Here is a 23,545-nt window from a genome sequence, read left to right on the forward strand (position 1 = left end):
ATATAATAAATCGATAACGTAAGTGATCGATACGTTATTTTATTTTCTACTTTCTAAAGTTCAATGATTAAAATAAGAAGCTCAAACGAAAGTGACCACCGTAGTTTACCCATATCTCTATGTCCATGTGATCCATAAACGTATTAGAAGAGTAAGTATTGTGTCCGAATGGCATCTTCAAATGTGTAACGTAACAAGGAGAAAGCATTTTATTGGCAAAGTGAAAGCATGTTGATATGGAATTGTGTCCTAATATCATCACATATTATAAAGTTATAGTTCACATAACTACATATATAAAGGCATATAAATAGCTTAGACCTCAAAGTCTTGGTGTGTGTTTAGATCTCACCATCCCACAACTCTTCGAAGGTCCTGTATGCCCCGAATGTTTCGTGTACGAACCCGCTGCCTCTGATCAGCCTCTCCTGGAAGACAAAAAACGAGCGATGGATGAGCCGAACTACACTCGAATCCTCCATATTTTGAATCATACGGTACAATAAGCCGCTTCATGGACCAAGGATGACTAACTTACCTGCTCTATTTCAGAAAACTTGGCAAACAAGTCTTCGGGTATGGACCAATCGAAAACATCAAAGTTTTGTTTGATCCTCTCTTCATTTGTGCTCTTAGGCAGAACACTGTGACCCACTTGCAGCCCCCAACGTAGAGCAACTTGAGCAGGGGACTTGCCCAATTTCTCTGCGACCATATTCAGCACTGGATGCTTGAGGACTTCTTTCTTCACCGTACCCGTGCCCGGGGAACCCAGTGGTGAGTAACCCTGAAACAACGGCAATGCAATGATGATTGTTTGAGGTGAATTCGAACATCACGACTCGTTGGAAGCTTTTGTAATCGACACATGTGCACTCACAGTTATATGGACTCCCTTGGATTCGCAGAATGCGTGTAGCTTCGGCTGCTGCCAGACAGGATGGCATTCCACTTGCAGCACCGCAGGAGGAACACGAGCTACCTGCAGCAAATCTCCGAGCTTCTTCGAAGAGAAATTGCTTACTCCAATAGCTCGAGCCTTGCCGGAGTCGTATAGAGCCTCCATCGCTTTCCATGTACTGGGTATGTTGGCTTGAGTAAGGTTCTCAGGCTTAAATCCAACTGCCCCCTTTTTCATGCTGGCAGGCCAATGAACCTTCAAACATTAAACGATCAAATTATCAATTCACTAAGAAATGATCATCGAAATTCGCTTATGTTAGCAAGGTAAATATAAATACCAGATAGAGATCTAGATAGTCCAGCTGCAAGTCTCGCAAGGTGCTATCTAACGCCACCGGAACATCTTCCGGTGCATGATTAGTGCACCTGCAGCAAGTACTAATTCATCGGTACCGCCATATAACAAGAACTCGATTGTTTAACTTATAGAAGTCGATTTCGAAGTGGTTTCATGTATGATATATGTAAAAACAATCGAAACGAGTTTCGAGATCGAGGCAAACCAGAGTTTGGAGGTTATCCAAAGATCTTCACGCCTCACAACACCATCTTCAAACAATTTCTTCAGAACAGAACCGATCTAGATCAACCAAAACCATTGGGGTATCAGTAAATTTCGTTCATCATTCATCAAAATCAAGACATCATTAATTAGTTTAATGCAAAACTAGCTTTAAAAAATGTTCATCCAGGAGAAAAGAATTGCAGCAAAAGTCATAATTACCTCTTGTTCGTTCCCATAGGCTTGAGCACAATCAATATGCCGATACCCAAGCTACATACAAAGAATGATAACAGGATCACTTAAAATCTCCATGGTTTAAACTGATTATCCAAAACTAAATTAAAACACCCACAGACACAACTTCAGTTCCTAGAAAAGAATCCAGAAAGACAAAAAGAAGTATGTAAAGAAAGAACCTTGATGGCAGTGGCAACAGCAGCGCCAACAACGCCAGGAGAAGCCTGCCAAGTTCCAAGTCCAGCAGAGGGGATCTTAGCTCCGGTGTTGAGCTCAAAGTAACGGATCGCTCTAGCCATTTTGTCCGTAGAGAACCGACGAATGGGACCTTGTTTATCGAGATGAACTGTTGTCGGCATTCGGCAAAGGAATCTCAACATTTCTTTCAAGTCAGAAACGTAATGGAATTGCACAACATAAAATGGTCCCTCTCATACACGTGTTACTTTATTGCTCTAACTTTTTTCTAAAAGAAGAAAAAAGATACTATATAGCTCTAAATGGGACATTAAGTTGATGAGTTTAATTTGACTTAAATTTTTTAAAATTACGTATAATTTAAAATTTTATGAGTTGAAAATTACTAAGCTGGATTCAAATTTTAAAATATTGATTTTTTTTTAAATTTAATTCGGTTGAAGTTTTAACTCTAGTTTGCTTTAAGCTTGAACTTAGATTCGAATTTAAACTTTAAATATATAAAACTTTTATATTATATTTGAAAAAATATATAAATATTAATATTATTAATAATTTAATTTAAATTTAAATATATTATTTTTTATATATTCGTAATTTTTTTGAGTCGAGTATCAAGTAATTTGTTTTGGCCGATTAAGAACTTGAATTATATTTGAGTTGGGATTTGAGTTTTTTTTAATGCAAAAAAGTTTAGATAAGGGTTGACTTCTTCGATCCAGGGTCAGGGTATACCTAAGACTCAATTGAGATTTACATAGGAATTTATAGATTGCCCACAAAGAATGACGATTGTAAGATTCGAACTCGACCTTACAAGCTCAAATTCTTAAATTCTAAGCATTTATGTCAACATCATCACCCTTTGCAATATTTTTCTTCTGTATATGTATTCAGGGAAATAATTTCCGAGATAATGTTTCAAAGGATTTAATTAAAATATAGTTCAATTTAGAATTCGACCCATAATTGTAGGACATATGATTTAATTAGCCCAAAGTGAAAAAGGAAACTCATAGAAATGTTCTTTTTGATAGAACTCTGTCAGACTTGAACCCACTAACCTAAAGTAGCCTCCTTTCTATTTCTGTTAATCGAATCAAGATTATCAATTCCACCGAACGTACAAATTATGATCTGCTAAGCTAATAATAAGTTCAGGGTGTTTCTTAAATCGCACGATTTTGATTATATCAGTTTGTCCCCAACTGCAAAATTTCCATTTACCTTGTTAAAATGTTTAACCAAAAAAGGAAGGTGATCTGGACTCTGGATTTGAGTTCCCATTAATGGAAGCACTTTAAGGTTCTAGGGTTTCTTTCCCTTATCTGCAAGGAGGGCCCTTCGATTTTAGGGGTTAGTTGGGGGGAAGGGTTGGGACCTTGAGCTTGAAGAAAGAGGATGAAGGAGGTGATTGGGAGGCCAGGAAGTGTTAGTGGGTTAACGCTAAGGATAACCCAATGTGCATTTGCTGCTGCGTCTATTGCACTTATGGTCTCTGTCTCTGGTTTCTCTTCCTACACTGCTTTCTGGTACTTTTCTGTTCTTCCTACACTGTTAAATTTTAAGCAAACATTAGCATGAAATTGACCTGTCTTTTAGACTTGTGGACTACTATTTTGCATCTTGTAAGGTGCTATTTCAACTTTGTTTTGACTCTAGTGTTTAGTAAATGATATTGGGTCTTGTTTTGATACTCTAGTATTCTGGTTTAAGTTTATTGATGATGTTTAAGTTCTAGATTCTGGTTTTGAAAAGTTCGTTTCAGTCTTAGTTTAGCTCAATTTGTCTCAAGGTTTATAGGCTAAATATTGTGAATCAATTCCATAGTTTACTCGCATTAATGTTTAGGGGTTGTTTGTTTACTTCAGAATGATTAAGCGTTGAATGATTCAAATGTTAAATGATTCATATGCTTTGAATGGTTTGGCTTTGAATGTGACATGTTGTTTGATAACTGGTTCTGAATGATTCAGAATTTACTTCTGTACTGAATCATTCAGAATTGTTTTGCTGAATCAGTCAGCACTGAATTATTCAGATGTGCGAAACAAACGCGCTGAATGGTTCCATTAAGAAGCAAACAAACAACCCCTTAGCCTATTAATTCTTCCAAAAGCGGATATTTAGCTTAATACGAAGTTCTGTAAATTAGCATCTGGTAATTTACTTGGTTAAGCCGAAAGGAATCATCTACCCTTTAGGGTGCGTTTGGTTCACGGAATGTAAGATTACCAGTGGGAATAAAATATTACCAGGAATAGGATTACCGGGAATGTTGTATTTTGTGTTTGGTTGGTTTAGCAAGAATGTAAGATTACCGTGTTTAGTTAAAGGAATAAAAGATTATTGGAATGTATATTTAACCAAATTGTCCTTATTATATATTTGTATAATATTACAAATTGTAAAATATTTATATATTTTCTTTAAAAAATTAAATTCATAATATTTATATAAATTTTTTATAAAATTAAAAATATAAAAAATGTTTAATGAAAGGGTAAATTTTTTTTAACCCCTGAATTTCATATAAAATTTTAATTATAGACTTTTTTTGTAAATCTAAAATAATTTAAGAATAAACTTGTAATTTAACCTTTGTATAATTTTTATTATTCAATGACAGAAGAATGATATTTTTGAAAAAAAATAAAAATTTAAGGGCATTTTAGTCCAAAACGCCGGTAATGTTACAATACCTAAGGGAAGGGAAGTAATGACATTCCCTGTAATATATTCCAAAAAATCTACTATTGATAATAAAACATTATCGGGAATGAGATTCCCGACCAACCAAATGTGGGAGTGTGGGATTCTCATCCCATGAGAATCCCACAATCCTTGAACCAAACACCCCCTTAATGTTATTGCCACAGTGGAGCCAAAGAAATCATAGACGTCTGATTCGCAAGACTTGGTGCAAGATTGTTTGAAGTTTGTTATTGTTTTTGTGATAGCAAACTTTGTTTGGAACTGAGTGCTTCTATCAGGCATAAGGGCAGGAAATTGAACAGAATTCTATGAAGCTTTTCTGCTACTACACGTAGAGCAGTAATGGCGGTTCCCAAATCTTTGTTTTATGATTTGTGCCTGCTAATAGTGACAGTCTAACAGAGCTATTCATTTATCTGAGTGACAATCAGAGGCACAAGGATAATATAAGTCTGAATAAACTTATTGGAACTGTGTAACCCTGAGTCTTCTTTATGCATGTCTGATCCTCTAAGGTTTCATTTAGTCGGTGCTTTTACTTTTTGGTATTTGGTCCTCTATTTCGATTCTTTAATACTCTTTTCCCTCATTTATATTTCTGAAATAAAGTGGCTTTGGATCTTATAGTTTCTGTTCTAATTTTCACCATACAATATCCATGGGAAAGGAGCGAACGGGTTGGGTTGGGTTGGATGGGTAGACAAGAGGTTAAACTAGAATATAAACGCACCATAATTGTTGTTTTTTGCAGTTTTTATGTTCATTGGGCTTTCTGTTTCAGCTACTTGATTGCATCTATGGGGCTTCAACTGCTATGGAGCTTTGGACTTGCATGTCTTGATGTTTATGCTTTGAGGAGAAAGAGAGATCTTCAGAATCCAGTTCTAGTGAGCCTATTCATTGTAGGTGATTGGGTATGAGGCTGTTCTCTAAGAAAAATGGCTGTCCCTTTTTTCCCATATGTATGGGGTAAGGGGGAGGTAAGATAGTAGGCTGCCCCCAACACCAGGTTGAGAGCAGCTTCCGTAGGAGACCTCCAAATTATGAAATGCCCTCCGTGGGACTTGATCTCACGACCACAAGGTTTAGAACCTTGTGCTCTACCAACTGAGCTGGATGGTCATTTCAAGAATCATCTCTAATCTCCTTTAGGTATTGAGGCTGTTCTCTAAGAATCATCTCTAATCTCCTTTAGTCAGGAAATGGATGCATTGACAATGATGTAAATCGGGTTTTGGACAATGTTTTTCCTGCTAGATATGGAATTTGTCATATTCCCCATCAGCTGTCCCATATTTTTCCCATATTCTTCATGTTTAGGTTGTCTGTGATCCCACAAGTGGTTTACATGGCTGTTATTTCAATTTTATTAACCTTGTTTTCAGTCGGTTACACGGAGCTTAACTATGCGAGTAACTCTTCAGCCGGAATTGTATGTCACAGGTCACAGCTATGTTATCACTGGCAGCAGCATGCTCATCAGCTGGTGTTATAGTCCTGTATGAAAGAGACTTGGACTTCTGCAAGCCTCAAAGTCGTATCCCGTGCAGGCAATTTGAAATATCTATAATTTTGGCGTTCATCACTTGGCTTCTAATCTCAATGTCGTCTCATGTCATGTTCTGGATCTTAGCCTCTTTCTAGGGGAGTAAGGGATTCCATACTAGCACATAACAGTATCTCCTACTTGACATGTAAATCCTTTTTTGCTTTCCTTCCCATTGCCTGAGGAATTTTGCATTTTCCTTTGCACATCAAGGAAATTTGATTTGGCATTCCATTAATTAGCAATCTTGTCAAATCTGTTGCTTTATGGGATTTTAAATGAAGATTTGAATTGAAAGGACTGTGAACTTGATTTTCTTACAGCTTCCAACAGAAATAACATGTGTCTAATGTCTGCATCCGGTTGTCTTCCGGTAACTAAATGCCTGCTGCTCTCCTCGAGTCTCCAAGTCGATAGGCACTCGGCCATTGAACTTATTCGAACTGGATTTTTGCCTGATAATAACGATAAAAAAAAAGCAGGAAAACGGGCAACATTGACAACCAAATTGCTATATCCTTGAAATGTTGATTCCAAGTTCAACTTTGTGATCACATGACAATTTCTGGCTTCAAAATACTGGTCTTTATCTCCTTGTGAGGCAGGACAACACCTCCGTTGCTGTAAACTTCATCTCCGAAATGAACATCTTCTCCTAAGATTGTCATGTTTTCCAACCGTGCCCACCTTCCAACCGTCGAATGCCAGCCAATAATGCTATTGGAGACACAAGCATGCTTCTTGATACGAACCCCACGCATTATGGAACAGCGTGACAACCTCACGCCGGATTCGATTACACACAAAGGACCAATGGCTACATCAGGTCCAATGAGGCAGCCATCACCAATTACAGCACTCTCATCTACCAAGACATTACCGATAAAGTAAGATCCAGATGCCAATTCTGCAGAGGATCTTTTACGCAAGGAGTCCAAGTAAAATCTCAGGCCAGTAATATAATCCTTTGGTTGTCCAATGTCCATCCAGAACCCAGGTAGCACCATCGCATAAAGCTTATTCGCTGCTGCAATATTTGGGAAGACTTCTTTCTCGATTGAGGTGGGTCTCAGTTCAATTCGGTCAAGAACGGACGAGTCTATCAAGTAAATCCCGGCATTAATCTTGTTACCAACAAACACCTTCGGTTTCTCAACAAACCTTTCAACTCTGCCAGTAGTTTCTTCCATAACTACAACACCATATTTCGATGGCTCGTCCACCTTGGAACAAAAGAAACATCCTTTTAGGAAGGGGGAAATTGTCTACTCTCGATTAAGAACACGTACGCTAAACACAGTTTTAACACTTTACCTTCGTTACCATAATGGAAGCTTCACCTCCATGAACTTTGTGAAAACTTATCATTTCTTTGAGTGGATACTCGCTTATAACATCACTGTTGAGGACAAAAAACGGCTCACCAGAGCCATCAATCAACTTGTCTCTAGCCAGAGCAAGAGGACCTGCTGTGCCAAGTGGTTCAGTCTCTTGTGAACAAGTGATTTTGATGCCCAGCTTTTCCTCAAACTCCTTCAGGAAATTCAACATAACCTGCAAAAAGTATTAGGAAGAAAAATCCATGAAGCATTACAAAAGCTAACTACAAGAAAATAATCAATAACAAAATGGTATCAACATGGAAATTTGAAGCCGTGGAAGGGCACTTTTCTATGTTACCTCTGGTTGGTAATTGATGGCCAAAACAACTTCAGTAACTCCAATAGCTTTCAGAGCTTCAATCTGGTAGTATTGAAAACAAACAAATTCCTTCGAGTTCATTCGATTAACAATATAATGTGGAAGAATCAAACATTTTATCATAGAAGTTAGTCATCTTTCAATAACTATGTGTAGATAAGAGGAAAATGCATAATAATGGGGTTATAGAATCATCAAGGCATAATGCAAAAACTAGCCCCCAACGTTTACCAAAATGGTCATTTTGGCCTTTATTCTTTTTTTTTTTGGAGAACATTTTGACCTTAACATTTCATTCTAGCGCCTACCATTTGATCAAATATCCACTTTGGCCCTCAAAGTTTCATCTTAGGTTAAAAAAAACTTCTATTTTAGAGCATTAACCGTTTAACCATCTGGATGGGCTTTTTTAGTAAAAAAGAAGTTGGAACTAATTTTAACAGTATGTGAATCATCAAATATATCTTAAGCAAATGGACCTGGGAAAAAACCCATGTTCAAACCAGTAATAAACCCTAAATATGAACACATGGAGATACCAAACATATACACAATCACCAACAGCAAAACACCATTAAAGCCAAAGGAAATCAGGAGAAAATTTAAAGAGAGAATAAGAACCTGATGCAATATCATCGGTTTGTTAGCGAAATCCACCAGAGGCTTTGGGACGCTAAGGGTCAAGGGCCTCAATCGTGTTCCGAAGCCACCAACGAGAATGAGTGCTTTCATCTTGATATCTCACAGTAAAAATCTGTATTTCCTGTAAAATCCCATAAATCATATACAACAAAAACAGTGGAAAATTGATGGTAGATGGGGATCTAAGGTGACAGGGACATTGAAAAGAAAGGAACTTGAACTAGACTTACGGAACTGGGTTTGAACAGAGTTTTGTCGTGAGAGCTGTCGGCTTGTGACAGTGATCTTTGCGGTCTTTTAACTCTGATTCTGAGAATGAATCTGGAAAAAAGTAGGATGAAATTAATGCTGTAATTGATTCTTCGTCCGAGTAAAGCAAGGCTTTTGAATCTTTGATGAATTTACAAGGCCCTTGCGACCTCAGGCCATGTGGGCTAGTGTAAATGTATAATAAAGTGGCCTTCTCTCTATTTTATTTTATTTTTACTTGATGTGGTTTTAAATTAGCTTAATATCAAAATAAGTGTCCAAACTATATATATTTTCTCAAATAGGTGTCTAAAATATTTTTTTGACTTATTCTGGTGCCTAACGTTACAAACGTTACTTATTTAAGTTCCCGACCATCAAGGTGTTAATTCCTCTATTAAGTAACATGTGTCACAACTTAGTAATTTTAAAATTTTTATTTAAAAATTAAAATTATATACATATTTTAAAAAAGAAAACACACATTTTGAAATAAATCCAAAACTTTGAAAACATTTATTTCAACCCCTAAACCCATGCCGACAGTCGCCTTTTGTTGTCGATGAAGCTTCACCCGACCTCCCCTTCCCCCGTCGACCAAAACCCCCCATGAAATAGTGATCGGTCGTCGACGAATAAATGTTTCATATCCTGCGAACCCTAGGATGAAAATCGCGATCCATCCGACGGCCAATTGACGAAAACTATGACAACTTATAAGTAGGAGGATGGTATGGATTATGTCGATGGCGATGGTCGTGGCCGGAACGAGCGGCGGCAGCGGATTAAGGTTAGGATTTGGGATTTTGGGGTTGTTTTATAATATAAGAAAAGTTAGTGTTTTCTCTATAAATATCATAATATTTTTACTTTTTTTAAAAAATAAATTTCAAAATATCATATTATGACATGTGTTACTTAACAGGAGAAATTAATGTCGTTGATGGCTCGGACACCTAAATAAATAACGTAGGTAACATTAGGCACCTAGATGATTTAAAAAAATTCCAGTTGCCAATCGAAGCTAATCAGCGTCCGAACATACGACACCATGGGAGAATAACATCCCGCAGCATCATTCCTTCCGAGCGCATCGATTAGTTCCTTAGTATCACTCTCAACTATCAATCGACGGATATTCCTTTCCCATGCTATGCATAAACCTATATATATACCCCACAATTCTGCATCTATTGCCAAACAATATCCAATACGCTTTGAAAAACCCACAACCCAATCCCCCAAGTGGTTTCGAATAATACCTCCGCACGTCATAAGACCCGATGCTATATTCTGTGCCCCATCCGAATTCAGTTTCAACCATACTTCCACAGGAGCTTGCAACATCACGCTTCGAGGAACCTTAGAAAGTCGAGGACCCTGCTGCTACCGCCTTCGAACAAGGGCTCTGGCAGTCTCCTCCGTCAGCCGCAATGTGCGTGGAACAAGTCTTTCATGCTCTATATACTCCATATCAAAGATGAACATGTTTCTACGATTCCAAATATTCCAAATCATCAAACCAAAGAAAAGATCCCAACCCTTCTTAACCACGGGAAAATAATTCGGTTGCCAGAGATTTCTGTCAATCCAACTAACCCTATCACCACTCATAACTTCCTCAAATAAGCTAGGTTTAATAACAACCCTCCATGCTACAGAACCACTCTACATTCTTGAAAAATATGGGTCACGCAGTCCACCGATGCACAACATCACAACTCGAATCAGTCGTTAAATGTCGACGTAAACGCTCATGATTCGATAATAATATGCCTATACAAATTACCCAAAGCAGCATTTTAATCCGAGGCTAGCCCTTATATGATCGTATAATGTCCCCGGTCTAATTCTCACCATCATCTACCCTTCGTGCGTCATAAGCATTTGCCATTGAGAATTTTCGTCTCTTATCCAGTCTCCACTCAGGTAAGTCTGGATCATTCGTAATTACAGGAGGACGAACGGCTTGCAAAGCCAAGTAGCCCATGGTCGATAGACATTCCCTCAAATGTCGCCACATCCACTCCCCATTCTCACTCACATAACAACAAACCATAATCCCTCGCAACAGAAGAGTCACATTCGGCTGCAGATGATGAACAAGTGGTCCCAGATCCCCTAGCCAATCATCATACCAAAAGTCAATTGAAATTCCATTGCGAAGGTTCCATACCACATTCTTCCTAACATCCTCCTATACCATCGACAAACCACGCCAAAGTCGAGAACAAACTGATCGGTTAATATTCTCCAAGAGGCGACCATGAACCTTATATTTCGATCGAAGAATCCTAGCCCATAGACACTCCTCATCCTTAATAAGATTGAAGGTCGTCTTCATTAAGAACGCCTCATTTTGAACCTGAACTCTTTTGAGACCTAAACCACCATTCTCAATTGGTTGATAAAAGATCATTCCAATTAACTAGATGCATACCCTTTTTATCAATCGAACCATCCTAGATAAAATTCCTAATCACACGCTCAATCTCATCACTGTCGTAACCGGTTTTCGTCCGGGCACGAAATATTAAATTTGGCGGGGAAATTGATGTGAATAAATAATTTTGAAAATAATTTGTGAGTCGCCATCGGCCTTTTGGATCAGGTAGGTCGAATACCTAAAAATTATCTTTTAAAAGAGTTTTTAAGAAAACCATATTTAAAAGATGAACTGATCTGCGTTTTATAACCAAAAATTCGTTCTTTTTAATAATAAAAAGGGATTCGTGGTCGGTTACGTTTAGGGAAGGATTAGCACCCCTACAACGCCCAAAATTGGTACTTTTTAATTATAAATTGTCTCTATTATTAAAATTTAAAAATTCAAAAATATATTTAATTTATAATCCTATTATTTCAAAATTATATAAAAAATATTTATTTATTTAAAAATATCCGAAAAGAACTTCTAGGTGCCTTAAGACAGCTCTTTTTCTTTGATATTGATAAATATTAATAATAATAATATATTTTACTTTTTAATTTTAAAATATCAGAATAGGACATCCAGTTGTATTAAGACTGTCATTTTTCTTCAATATTAAAAATAAATATTTAAAAAAGTACTATTTATTATATTTATAAAAATATTTAATAAATATTTAATAATATAATAAAAACACAAATACTACTAAAACAATATATTTAAAAACAATAAAATAAATGAAAACATATAAAATAAATGAAAAAATAAAATTAAAAATCTAATTCAAAATTAATCTAAATTATAGGGATTAAATATGTTATTTCTTTATTTGGTGACTAAAAAAATTATCTAAAATTTGGATATTAGAATCAAATAAATTAAAAGTATAAACTAAGGTTTAAAATATTATTTATTAAAATTAATGGATTAAATCTGTAATTTATCCTAAATATATTATTTTAATATGAAGGACTAAAATAAATAAAATTAAAATTCGAAGACTAAATTAAAAATATTATAAATTCAATTTAGTGACTAAAATGTAAAATTTACAAATACGAAGGACTGCGGACGGGGTTTAACTATTTCATAATTACACGCATAGTCCTTCCCGAAACGACGTCGTTCGGGAAGGACTATAAGAGTCCAAACCGGCTGGCCCGAAGGGCCAGCCATTTCATTTCTTCTCTTTTTTTTTTCTTTCTTAAGCAGAGAGAGAGAGAGCCAGAATTCTCTCTGGCCTCTCTCTAGATTCCCTCACCGGAGGGAATTCGGCAGCCGTCTGCCGTCGCGAGTTCTGCCGCCGACCACCGCCGCCGGTGGCCGGAAAAAATATTTTTTATCCTAAATGTAGATCGGACCGTCCTAATGACGGCTCCCAATCGGAGCAAATCTACAATAATACCTTCGGCTTTTCGAAGTTTTGGTGAGATCCGGTGACGGTTGGGGCTCTCCGATGACAGGGTAAGCTTTTGCCTCTCTTCTCTCTTTTTCCTTGCTGTGTTGACTGACTGAGATCGTTGGTATAGTTTGTTTTTTTTTTCTTTCTCTGTTTTTTTTTCTGTCTCTGTCTCTAGTTTTTTTTCTCTGCCTTTTTTTTTTTCAGGTTCGGGTGGTGGCTTTTATAGCCACCACCGTTGTAGCTGTCGGACCAGTCCGAAGAGGGGGCCTCGGTGAGTCACCGGACTACCAGTGGTGACTCACCCCGTAGCCTTGCATGGACGGCTGGCGTTGATCTTCTGGAGTCTTCCTTCTGGACGTGGCAGCGGCGGAGGCGGCGAGAAAACTGTCGGCAGCCGCGTAGAAGCTGGGTCGGCGCCGCGTGGCCCTAGGGTATCAAACCCTAGGGTTTCTCTCTGGCACCATCTGGACCGTTGGATCTTGCTAGATCCAACGGCTGTGAGCTGAGGGGGGGTAAATTAGGGTTAGGAAACCCTAACTGAAAACCCAAGTATTTAGGGTTTCTGGTTGGATTTGGACCGGTTCTGGTTGGTTTATAACTGGGCCGGTCCAGTTGTAATTGGTCTGTAATTTATTATTTATTTAATATATATTAATAATAATAATGATAATAATAATAATAATATAATAATAATAATATAAATAATAATAATAATAATAATAATATGGATAAAAAAAATTAGTATCTTCAGCTGCCTCTTTGCTCATTCTTGTGTTAACAAGAATAGAGCAAAGATGAAAAGATAATAAATTTTTTTTATCCATTTGGCTTTACTTTGATCATAATGGATATATTGAATAATTATTCTCTTTCTCTAGATGAGTTCTTCTTATTATGAACTTTCTGATGGGGATGATGATGACCTCCTTTCTATGATAGAGTCATTCAAAAGGTTGAATAAGCTCTTGATGAGTTCTTCCCATTATGAACTTTCTCTAGAAAGGCTAATGCTAATCTATCTCCTTCTGTGATAGTATCAAACAAAGGTTGAACAAGCTCTTCTCATTATGAACTTCTTCTTCCTTCTTCAGATGAGTTCTTCTCATTATGAACCTTCTCTGGCAAAAATAATCAAGTGATGAATTCAAACAAAGGTTGAACAAGTTCTTCTCATTATGAACTTCTTCTTCTTCAGATGAGTTCTTCTCATTATGAACCTTCTCTGGCAATGTTGATCCATCAAATGATGAATTTAAACAAAAAGTTGAACAAGTTCTTCTCATTATGAACTTCTTCTTCCTTCTTCAGATGAGTTCTTCTCATTATGAACCTTCTCTGGCAATGTTGATCCATCAAATGATGAATTTAAACAAAAAGTTGAACAAGTTCTTCTCATTATGAACTTCTTCTTCCTTCTTCAGATGAGTTCTTCTCATTATGAACCTTCTCTGGCAATGTTGATCCATCAAATGATGAATTTAAACAAAAAGTTGAACAAGTTCTTCTCATTATGAACTTCTTCTTCCATCTTCAGATGAGTTCTTCTCATTATGAACTTATCTGGCAATGAATGATCCATCAAGTGGATTTGAAATCTTTGCTAAAATCTTTGAAATTTCTGTTAATAATTCAACAAGAATAAAAATGAATGAAAATGCATCTATTTTTGCAAATGCCTAAATATGATGCATGAATATTAAGTTGTTTGATTTCGACTGGTGAATTGAGTATTTCTTCAATTATAAAAACCCAATATATCTGTCTTCTTCAAATCAAAGAATCTATCATTTTTGACAAATGTATGTAGATATAATGTCACAAAACCTCTTGAGAATAAAAACTCATAGTATAAACTTTTGAAAAGCTTGCATTCAGGCAACATGTTGATTGATAACAACTCATCTGATTATGAAGTGACCTTTCAAGATGATTTCACAGATATCGATAGTTCTTTTAATACCGAGAAATCTTGAATTCTGATTCTGATGAGGAGATAAACTGTTATACTTGACAAAAATGGGATTCTCATGGGCTGAAACTTCAATAGCCATGTAGAGATGTGGGGTCCAAATTCATCAATTGCAGAATTGGCAAATTTTATATGTGCCGCTCAAATGACCAAGGCTGCTGATGCACTTCTTCTGAAAAATAGGAAGTCATTATGCAATGATCCCAATTACAAGCAAAGGCAAAACTCGGGCTATGATTTTTGAAAAGGAAGAAGCAGAGGAAGCTTGAAAAGAAGCTTCTTAATGAAGATAATCATGCAGTTCATCTTTTAATTCCAATGATTGGTTCTGTAGTTCTTACCAAACCAGATCAGATAACTCAAAGAACACTTCCAGAAGATGCTATTAGCAAATTCATCTTCCCAATTCAATGATTGGTTCTGCTAAACCAGATCAGATAACTCAAAGAACACTTCCAGAAGATGCTATGAACGAATTCATCTTCTAAATTCAATGATTGGTTCTGTCCAACCAGATCAGATAACTCAAAGAACACTTCCAGAAGATGCTATTGAGCAAATTCATCTTCTAAACTCAATGATTGTTCTGTCTAACCAGATCAGATAACTCAAAGAACACTTCCAGAAGATGCTATTGAGCAAATTCATCTTCCAAATTCAATGATTGGTTCTGCCAAATCAGATCAGATAACTCAAAGAACACTTCCAGAAGATGCTATTGAGCAAATTCATCTTCCAAATTCAATGATTGGTTCTGAGATATCACAACACTTATTTGATGTAGAGCCAGAATTTGTAGATTCGAAGTATTTCCATGCTACTACACTGAAAAGGGCTATATTCATAATTCTGCCAATTAAGAATAGATTTTCTCTTATTCTGCTTCCTCCATGTGTTGATGCTTTTCCATTGACAAAGAAATGATGGCTTCCATGGGATCCAAGAACAAAGTTGAACTGTTTATAAACATGTACAGGAAGTGCCAAATTGACAGAAAGGATCTGTAAGGCTTTTGAAGCTTATGACAATGAGCCACCTTCGAGTGTCCAGAAGTATGTTCTTGATGAGTGCTGAAAATGGAATCTAGTATGGTTTGGAAGGAATAAAGTTACTCCACTTGAACCTGATGAGGTGGAAATGTTTCTAGGTTTCCTTAAAAACCATATACAAGGATCTGTATAGAAACATGTTTCCTAGTGATATCAATGTCTTGTTTCTTTTTGCTGGAATCAGTACTGCAAAGATCATTTTTTACTGTTTTAGTATATCTTTGAAAACAGATGTGCAAGAACTGAATGGTGATCGGTTGGAGCAATTGATGAGTAGATTTGGCGGATTCGACCTTGTTGTCGGTAGCACCACTTGTAACAATCTTGATGTTCATGGCTTTAAGCTAGTGATGATTTGCCTACTTTGTATTCCATGTATTTAAAAGTATTAACATAAAGTGATATTCAGAAATCTTTAAATTATTTCAAAATTATGTTAATTCAATAGAAAGAATAAATTGAATTTCCAAAAATAAATTGAATCTCAAATAAATTGAACTTGAAATAGATATAATTGTATTCAAAGTTATGACAAGCATAAGAATAAAAATTCAAATGTCTCAACAAATTATAAGCATAAGTATTTCTAAATTAATCAAGTTGACACAATTTAGAGTAATGATGGAAGCTTTTGTCTGGAAGATCTCAAACGTTGTCAAAATGCTTGTGGATGTGAAATTTCTTCCAAACTGTCAAAATCTTAAGAGAGTTCAATTGCCAGATGCCTAATATCAACCTGCATTTGAGCCGCCTTTTCAGGTTTTCAACTCAAATCCTTCATTTGGTTACAAGATGCCCTTTGCGGGTTTTCACCTTGACCCCTCTTTTCTTCTCTTTTTTTTTATTTTCTTTTTTTCTATTTTTTTATTTTTTTTTATTTTTTTTTAATTCTCTTCAAGCATAATTTCTTGACAGAATCCGAGTTTATTGGATTTTTCAGAATTTTTCCATCCATTCTGCCAAGATCAACGCTCCTCCGGAAAAGGCCTTTTCACAACGTATGGCCCTTCCCAATTAGGCATCCATTTCCCACGGAAATCTTTATGTATAGGCAAGATCTTTTTTAGTACTAGATCACCCTCTTGGAATTCTCTTGGATGTACTTTCTTATCATGAGACTTCATCATCCGTTTTTGATACATTTGTCCATGGCAAATAGCTTTCAATCTTTTCTCTTCAATAAGGTTCAATTGATCAAATCTAGCTTGGATCCATTCAGATTCATCCAATTTTATTTCTCTCAATATTCGGAGCGATGGAATCTCAACTTCAATTGGTAAGACTGCTTCCATCCCGTAGACTAAAGAAAAAGGCGTTGCCCCAGTAGATGTTCGAAAGTAGTTCGGTATGCATATAGAGCAAAAGGTAACTTCTCGTGCCAATCTTTGTAAGTTTCAGTAGTCTTTGTAATGATTCTCTTGATGTTATTTGCTGCTTCAACTGCCCCATTCATCTTTGGACGATATGCCACTAAATTTGCATGTTTGATCTTAAATTGTGCACAAAGTTCGGTCATCATTTTGTTGTTCAGGTTCAGAGCATTATCTGTAATGATCCTTTCTGGTAGGCCATACCGACAAACTATCTCTTTCTTTATGAATTTGCAGACTGTGGACCTCTTAATATTAGTGTATGAAGCAGCTTCAACCCATTTGGTAAAATAATCAATTGCCACAAGGATGAAACAATGTCCATTCGATGCCTTTGGTGTGATTGCTCCAATGACATCTATTCCCCACATAGAAAATGGCCAGGGTGCTGTCATTACATGTAAAGGAGATGGGGGTACATGAATCTTGTCTGCACATATCTGGCATTTATGACATTTCCTTGCATAATCAATGCAATCTGTGTACATGGTAGCCCAATAGTATCCATATCTCATTATTTTTCTGGCCATGGAAAGACCATTTGCATGTGTTCCACATATTCCACTGTGTACTTCTTCAATGATGCTTCGAGCTTCGCTAGTATTTAAACATCTCAATAGCATTTGATCACTGCTTCTTCTATACATAATCTCCATCAAGAAAATATCCAGCAGCCATTCTTCTCAAGGTTCTTTTATCAATTTCTGATGCATTTGGTGGATAACTTTGATTTTTGATATATTGCAGGATCATGATACCATGGTTTACCATCTACCTCTTCTTCCACACTATAACAATGTGCAGGAATTTCATATACTTGCATTTTGATTGGCATCATATCAACCTTCTTAGTTGCCTGAAACATAGCAGCTAATGTAGCCAAAGCATCTGTCATTTGATTTTCTTCTCGAGGGAGATAATTGAAGGTAACTCTCTCAAATTCTTTCACTAATTCGAGTGTAAAATTTCGGTATTCCAATAATTTGGGATCTTTTGTTTCCCATTCTCCTCGCAATTGATACACCACTAACGATGAATCTCCATATATCTTGAGAAATTTGATTTTTCTTTCTATAGCTGCTTTCAACCCCATGACACAAGCTTCATATTCTGCCATATTATTGGTGCAAAAGAACTCCAGTCTACTTGTAAAGGGATAATAAACATTTTCTGGAGAAATTAACACTGCCCCAATTCCTCGTCCCAAAGCATTAGATGCTCCGTCAAAGTAAAGCTTCCAACATGCAAATTCATCATTTGTTTTGACTCTTCATTCATGGATATGCATAACAAATCTTCATCAGGAAAATTGAAGTTCAAAGGCTGATAATCATTTGATACACGACTGGCCAGGAAATCAGCTATGACACTTCCTTTTATCGCTTTTTGGTTGACATATACAATATCAAACTCAGATAATAACATCTGCCATCTAGCCATTCTGCCTGTCAAAGCTGGTGATTCCATTAAGAATTTCAAAGGATCAAGTTTTAATATCAACCAAGTAGTATGATATAACATATATTGTCTGAGTCTTCGAGTAGTCCACACCAAGGCACAACATAATTTTTGTATTGGTGGATATCGAATTTCACAATCAGTAAATTTCTTGCTCAGATAATAAATAGCTTTTTCTTTTCTTCCAGATTTATCATGCTGTCCTAGTACACATCCCATCGAATTTTCGAAGACCGTCAAGTAGAGAATTAATGGTCTATCAGGCATTGGTGATACTAAAATGGGGGCATTGGATAAATATTTCTTAATAATATCCAAAGTTTCTTGACATTCTTCATTCCAGACTTCAGGATTGTTCTTTCGAAGTAATTTGAACACTGGATCACATTTGTCAGTCAATTGAGAAATGAACCGAGATATATAATTTAATCTCCCCAAAAAGCCTCGAACTTCTTTTTTTGTGTTGGGTGGTGGAAGATCTTGAATTGCTTTGACTTTATCTGGATCAATCTCAATTCCTTTTTTGCTGACTACAAATCCCAAAAGTTTCCCAGAAGTTACCCCAAAAGTGCATTTAGCAGGGTTAAGCTTTAATTGATACTTCCTCAATCTCTGGAAAAGCTTCCTCAAATTTTGAATATGTTCTTCTTCCGTTCTGGATTTGGCAATCATGTCATCTACATATACTTCAATCTCTTTGTGCATCATGTCATGAAACAAAGTTACCATGGCTCTTTGATATGTTGCCCCTGCATTTTTCAATCCAAATGGCATCACTTTATAACAGAATGTGCCCCACATGGTTATAAATGTTGTTTTCTCCATGTCTTCAGGATTCATTTTTATCTGATTATATCCTGAAAAGCCATCCATAAATGAAAACCATGCATGCCCTGCAGTATTGTCCACCAATGTGTCTATGTGGGGTAAGGGAAAGCTATCTTTCGGACTAGCTTTGTTGAGATCTCTGTAATCCACACACATTCGAACTTTTCCATTTTTCTTAGGTACGGGAACAATGTTGGCTACCCATTCTGGGTATTTAGATGCCTGTAGGAAACCTGCATTGATTTGCTTCATCACTTCTTCTTTGATTTACAACAACATTTCTGGCCTCATTCTTCTGAGCTTTTGTTGGATTGGTTTATATTCTGGATTGATTGGAAGCTTGTGTATCACTATATCTGTGCTCAAACCAGGCATATCTTGATAAGACCATGCAAAGATATCTTTGAACTCTTGAAGGAGATTTATCAATTCTTGTTTTATCTGGACTGTCAGAGTGGTACCAATTTTCACCTCTTTTATTTTTCATCTGTTCCCAAATTCACAGTCTCAACCTCTTCCTTGTGTGGTAGAATTGTTTGTCCTCTTTTCTACCAATCTTAATAGTTCAGTAGGAACATCACATTCAGTTCATCTTCACAACCATTGATTTCTTCCAGACATATAGGCTGCTCTAAATTTATCACTGGATTAAATCTAGGAATAAAATGCTATTAACACGGTGACACCTGCAAATTTAAGTCGGAACATTTCCGAAAGAATATAGTAAATTTATGAAAATAAATAAATGTAAAAATGTAAGAAAATGTAAAGAATGATTGCCATCTGAAAATTTTAAAGAAAATTCTTATATTTAACATAATTTCTTTTACAAGATAACAAAAAGTTTTCATATTTTTGAGCTAAACATAAAGATTAGTTCTGAATATTACTCTGCATTAATATTAAAAACTATAGGAAGATCTTCAGTGGTCCAATTGGTGAGTGTTTCTCCAGGAAGACATGGTCGAATCCTATCCAAGTATTTGCCAGTTTTGTTGTCATTCGTGATCATGTTGATAAATAATCCATTCATAGCTTCTTTAACTATGTCTTGATCTTTCGTCAACTTTTTTTCTTTAAAGGCTTCAACAAGCTGCTGTTCCACATTAATTGTTCCCCTGATCTGAATGTGGTCTTCAACTGTGGGAAAGACATGTGTTTCCAAAGGATTTCTCCTCCTTTCAATTTTGCCTTTCTGTCTTCACATCTTCTTTTCATTTCTTTGTTCTTTTGTTGAAGATTGGGTTTAAACCCTAGCCCAAAACGGTCTTTTTTCATCTTTATACTGATAGGAACTGAAATCCCTTGAAGATTCTTTCCTAGACCTCTCCCAACTTTAGCTCCGATGCCTAAAGTTTGTTGTACCGTCATCTTGGTGCAATCAGACAATTTGGGATATGGAATTTTGCTTCCTTCCGCAATAAAGGTTGCATTTACAAATTCAAGAGCTCGAAAAGAGCATTCAAGAGCCTCATCATTGGTGTCGATATATGGAACATCGCTTGTTATAGACGCAATGATTTCTTCTTCAGCACTGACGCATATTAGTTGTCCATCAACAACAAATTTCAATTTCTGATGTAATGAAGAAGGAACAGCTCCTGCTGAATGAATCCATGGCCTCCCTAATAGACAATTATATGTGGGGTGGATGTCCATAACCACAAAGTCAATATTGTACACGACTGGGCCAACGGTATTTCCATTTTCCCAAGCACTTCTTTTTGAGTACCATCAAATGCTCGTACCACATTCTGATAACTCTTCATGTGTGATTGATCCAGAGGCATTCTTTGAAGTGTAACTAGGGGCATCAAGTTGAGAGCGGATCCATTGTCAATCAATACTCCTGGCAACACATGACCATGACAATGTGTCGTGATGTTCAAAGCTTTTACTGACCCCATTCCGCCTTCTGGTATTTCATCATCTGTGAACGTTATATAATTGTCAGCGGCTATATGTCCCACAATTCTGTCAAGTTTATTGAGGGATATATCTTCGGGGATAAATGTCTGATTGAGAATTTTCATCAAAGCATTCCTATGCGCTTCTGAATTTATCAAAAGATCATGAATAGAAATTCTCGCCTGTTGTTTGTGTAGTTGTTCAACCACACTATACTCACTATGTTTCAAGAATTTCAAAAATTCTTGAGCTTGCTTTTCTGTCACAGGTTCATTGAATGCTGGAAGGGATTCATCCTCAAATACCTTCTGAGGTATTGCCATGGCTTTTCCTTTTGCTTTCACTTGTTCTGAAGCATTGGATGTTTCGGGAGAGTAACATCTCCCACTTCTCGTAAAGAAACCGACTTCGCTCACTGCTTCAGACGTTGATGTTGTACTCAGACTTTGTATTTTCTCTTCTGTTTTATCTAGAGAAACATATCCTCCTACCATTGAAATATTGGTAGTATAATTCCAAGGTACCCTGCGGGTATCTTTGTATGGAAATGGTAGAGGAGTGGTAATAACTACTTTTGGCCTTATTGGTGCCGGAATCACCGTGGATGATTTCACATTAATGATCACAGGATCATTTATTCTTTGATTTGGTTTAGAATCCTCTGATGAGCAAACATCATCTTCTTTTTTCCCGGGTTCTTCTTCAAAGAATTCTATTTCTCTGTTGTTCATCAATTTTTGCACCAAGTTTCTAAACTCAGGACATAGTTGAATTTCATGCCTTTTCTCCTGATGATATTCACAATAATTCTTGCCTTCATCTGCTTTGGCCTGAATTGTTGTGGAATTATACCGGCTAAAGAAAGCTGTTGGAATATCCAAACAAATGGAGATTTAATTTCAGAAATGTCAGTCTTTGCTTTCTTTCTGTTCTCTTCCTGAATTGCATTCACGTTTTTATCTCCATGATTTGGCAATGGATGACTTGATGCGGATGGTGTATTGAATTCCAACTTCCCAGTGTTGATCAAATTTTGAACCACCCTTTTGAATGCTAGACAGTTTTCAATAGAATGTCCTGTAATTCCTTCATGGTAAACACAGTGTGCCTTTGTATCATACCAAGGAGGGAATGGTGGTTGCATGGGAACCAAAGGATAGGGCCTTATAACATCTGCTTTTAACAGCGAATCAGATCTCTGCATATGGTACTGGTAAAGGTGTAAAAGATAACCTTTCATTTTCCTTTCGAGATCCTCTGGAATCTGCTCGATTAGTGTTTGTTTCCTCTTTCTTAACCCTTAGCTGGGTTATTGTAACACTTTTCGATGAATCCTTGCTGTAAGAATTTGCATTGTTGACTTCATTCTCCTTTTTCCGGTACGTAGGTCTTTTGGAACTAGACCCATCATTTGATTCAATCTTGCCACTTTTCAAGACATTTTCAATTAATTCTCCAGAAATGACCAAATCTGCAAAATTTCTGGTTGCATTCCCCATTAGATGGTTTAAATAAGGAGCCTTCAATGTATGGACAAACATCACTGTGGCCTCTTTTTCTGACAAAGGTGGTTGAACTTGGGCCGCAGTGTCACGCCATCTCTGGGCATACTGTCTGAATGTTTCATTATTCTTTTTCTCCAAGTTTTGGAGAGTCCATCTGTCAGGGACCATGTCTGTCACATGGCGGTACTGCTCTAAAAATGCTTTAGCCAAATCTTTCCAAGATCTAATGTTGGCTTTGGTCAATTGAGTATACCATTTTAAAGCCGGTCCTGTCAAACTATCCTGGAAGCAGTGAATTAACAATTTTCGTCCTTCACATATCCTGCCATTCTTCGACAAAACATAGTAATGTGGGATGAAGGGCATGTAGTACCGTTATATTTATCAAATTCGGGAGCTTTGAATTTGATAGGGAGGATTAGGTCTGGAACCAAACTTAACTCACTAGCATCAAATCCATAGAATGATTCAGTTATTTCCACAGATTTCATTCGTTCTTCTAAGCTCTTGATCTGTCTGGTCAGTTCTTCATTTACTTTTTGTTTCTCATTTAGCTCATTCAAATCTGGGATCAACTGATCAGTATTAAGATCCCCTACTTTCACATCTGATATAAGCGGATTTTTGCTTGAAGATGCGGGATCCACTTGTTGATCTTCATGTGGTTTAGCTTCTTGTAATGCAGATGTACGAGCATTGATTTGTATAGGGGTAGTACCAGAGTGATAAATTGGTTCTGGTGAAAAACCTAGAGGATATATGGGTTCTTGGTCGAAAGATACAGGATTTTCATGCATTTTTCCACTGATAGCCTGCCTTTTAAACATGTCCTCTATCTTCTTCATCATACTGTCTGTGAATTTGCAATA

The 23,545-nt window shown here is 36.6% G+C and overlaps 3 protein-coding genes across 4 annotated transcripts; 1 reads left to right on the top strand and 2 right to left on the bottom strand.

Annotated features, from left to right (window-relative positions):
- Nucleotides 1-186: 186 nt before the first annotated feature.
- On the bottom strand, nucleotides 187-2,079 carry LOC120143165 (NADPH-dependent aldo-keto reductase, chloroplastic-like). Its single transcript, XM_039157554.1, has 7 exons — nucleotides 1,885-2,079; nucleotides 1,688-1,738; nucleotides 1,467-1,543; nucleotides 1,242-1,329; nucleotides 881-1,156; nucleotides 539-787; nucleotides 187-428 (listed from the first exon to the last, which is right to left on the bottom strand). Exons 1-7 carry the CDS (start codon nucleotides 2,062-2,064, stop codon nucleotides 342-344), a joined length of 1,008 nt encoding a protein of 335 aa, XP_039013485.1. The 5' UTR covers nucleotides 2,065-2,079; the 3' UTR covers nucleotides 187-341.
- An 876-nt stretch (nucleotides 2,080-2,955) lies between these two features.
- On the top strand, nucleotides 2,956-6,350 carry LOC120143166 (CASP-like protein 5B2). The gene is made up of 3 exons (XM_039157555.1): nucleotides 2,956-3,435; nucleotides 5,400-5,532; nucleotides 6,062-6,350. Exons 1-3 carry the CDS (start codon nucleotides 3,305-3,307, stop codon nucleotides 6,260-6,262), a joined length of 465 nt encoding a protein of 154 aa, XP_039013486.1. The 5' UTR covers nucleotides 2,956-3,304; the 3' UTR covers nucleotides 6,263-6,350.
- A 143-nt stretch (nucleotides 6,351-6,493) lies between these two features.
- Nucleotides 6,494-8,917, bottom strand: LOC120143164 (mannose-1-phosphate guanylyltransferase 1-like). 2 transcript variants are annotated; one of them, XM_039157553.1, is made up of 5 exons: nucleotides 8,738-8,917; nucleotides 8,487-8,619; nucleotides 7,845-7,907; nucleotides 7,479-7,718; nucleotides 6,494-7,387 (listed from the first exon to the last, which is right to left on the bottom strand). In XM_039157553.1, exons 2-5 carry the CDS (start codon nucleotides 8,595-8,597, stop codon nucleotides 6,716-6,718), a joined length of 1,086 nt encoding a protein of 361 aa, XP_039013484.1. In that variant the 5' UTR covers nucleotides 8,598-8,619; nucleotides 8,738-8,917; the 3' UTR covers nucleotides 6,494-6,715. The 2 variants fall into 2 exon arrangements, with proteins under 2 accessions (XP_039013484.1, XP_039013483.1); XM_039157552.1 differs by having other exon boundaries at nucleotides 6,495-7,387; nucleotides 8,487-8,628.
- Nucleotides 8,918-23,545: the final 14,628 nt, after the last annotated feature.

Source organism: Hibiscus syriacus, unplaced genomic scaffold, assembly GCF_006381635.1.
Source record: "Hibiscus syriacus cultivar Baekdansim isolate YM2019G1 unplaced genomic scaffold, ASM638163v2 tig00110833_pilon, whole genome shotgun sequence".
Taxonomy (NCBI): Eukaryota; Viridiplantae; Streptophyta; class Magnoliopsida; order Malvales; family Malvaceae; genus Hibiscus; species Hibiscus syriacus.